This window comes from Propithecus coquereli, unplaced genomic scaffold, assembly GCF_000956105.1.
Source record: "Propithecus coquereli isolate 6110/MARCELLA unplaced genomic scaffold, Pcoq_1.0 Scaffold3537, whole genome shotgun sequence".
Taxonomy (NCBI): domain Eukaryota; kingdom Metazoa; phylum Chordata; class Mammalia; order Primates; family Indriidae; genus Propithecus; species Propithecus coquereli.
The window spans coordinates 10,011-11,268 of NW_012149216.1; the positions used below are offsets into that span (position 1 = coordinate 10,011).

General features: G+C 57.1%; 1 protein-coding gene across 1 annotated transcript; it reads right to left on the bottom strand.

Moving 5' to 3' along the window:
- Window positions 1-15: 15 nt before the first annotated feature.
- LOC105816050 (spermidine/spermine N(1)-acetyltransferase-like protein 1) lies at window positions 16-970 on the bottom strand (the record flags this gene model as incomplete). The annotated part of the gene is made up of 2 exons (XM_012651366.1): window positions 891-970; window positions 16-293 (listed from the first exon to the last, which is right to left on the bottom strand). Coding segments are annotated over exons 1-2 (358 nt in total), but the record flags the coding sequence as incomplete, so codon positions are not given.
- Window positions 971-1,258: the final 288 nt, after the last annotated feature.

A 1,258-nucleotide genomic window follows, 5' to 3' on the forward strand; every position in this document is an offset into this window, starting at 1 on the left:
TTGGGTTTGGTTGACTCAGGCCTAGTTGGCTCAGGTCTGGGTGACTTGGACCTGGCTGCCACATACCCAGGACTGGTTGCCACATGCCTGGGTGGCAGAGGGCTGGTTGCCACATGCCTGGGTGGCCCAGGACCGGTTGACTCATGCCTGGCTGCCACATGCCTGGGTGGCTCAGGACTGGTTGGCTCAGCCCTTGTTGCCACATGCCTGGGTGGCTCATGCCTGGTTGGCTCCTACCTCGTTGACTCATGTGTAGTTGACTCGTACTTGATTGGCTCGAGCCTAGTTGTGTACTGCTTGATAGAGTTGTATCTGATTGGCTCGTGTATAGCTGACTCGTGCCTGATTGACTCGTACTTGATGAGCTGGTAGCTGGTTGCCTTGGGCCTCTTTGCCACATGCCTGGGTGGCCCAGGACTGGTTGCCACATGCCTGGGTGGTGCAGGACTGGTTGGCTCAGGCCTGGGTGCCACATGCCTGGATGGCCCAGGACTGGTTGACTCATGCCTGGTTGACCAAGGACTGGTTGCCACATGCCTGGGTGGCCCAGAACTGGTTGACTCATGCGTGACTGCCACATGCCTGGGTGGCTCAGGACTGGTTGTCTCAGGCCTGGTTGCCACATGCCTGGGTGGCCCAGGACCGGTTGACTCATGCCTGACTGCCACATGCCTGGGTGGCTTAGGACTGGTTGTCTCAGGCCTGGGTGCCACATGCGTGGCTGGCTCATGCCTGGTTGGCCCCTACCTTGTTGACTCATGTGTAGTTGACTCGTACTTGATTGGCTCGAGCCTAGTTGTGTACTGCTTGATAGAGTTGTATCTGATTGGCTCGTGTATAGCTGACTCATGCCTGATTGACTTGTACTTGATGAGCTGGTAGCTGGTTGCCTTCGGCCCGTTTGCCACATTCCTGGGTGGCTCAGGACTGTTTCGCTCATGCCTGGTTGCCACATGCCTGGTTGCCACATGCCTGGTTGGCCCAGGAGTGGTTGCCACGTGCCTGGTTGGCCCAGGACTTGTTGCCACATGCCTGGGTGGCCCAGGACTGGTTGACTCATGCCTGGGTGGTGCAGGACTGGTTGGCTCAGGTCTGGGTGCCACACGCCTGGGTGGCTCATGCCTTGCTGACTCATGTGTAGTTGACTCGTACTTGATTGGCTTGAGCCTAGTTGTGTACTGCTTGATAGAGTTGTATCTGATTGGATCGTGTCTAGCTGACTCGTGCCTGATTGACTCGTACTTGATGAGCTGGTAGT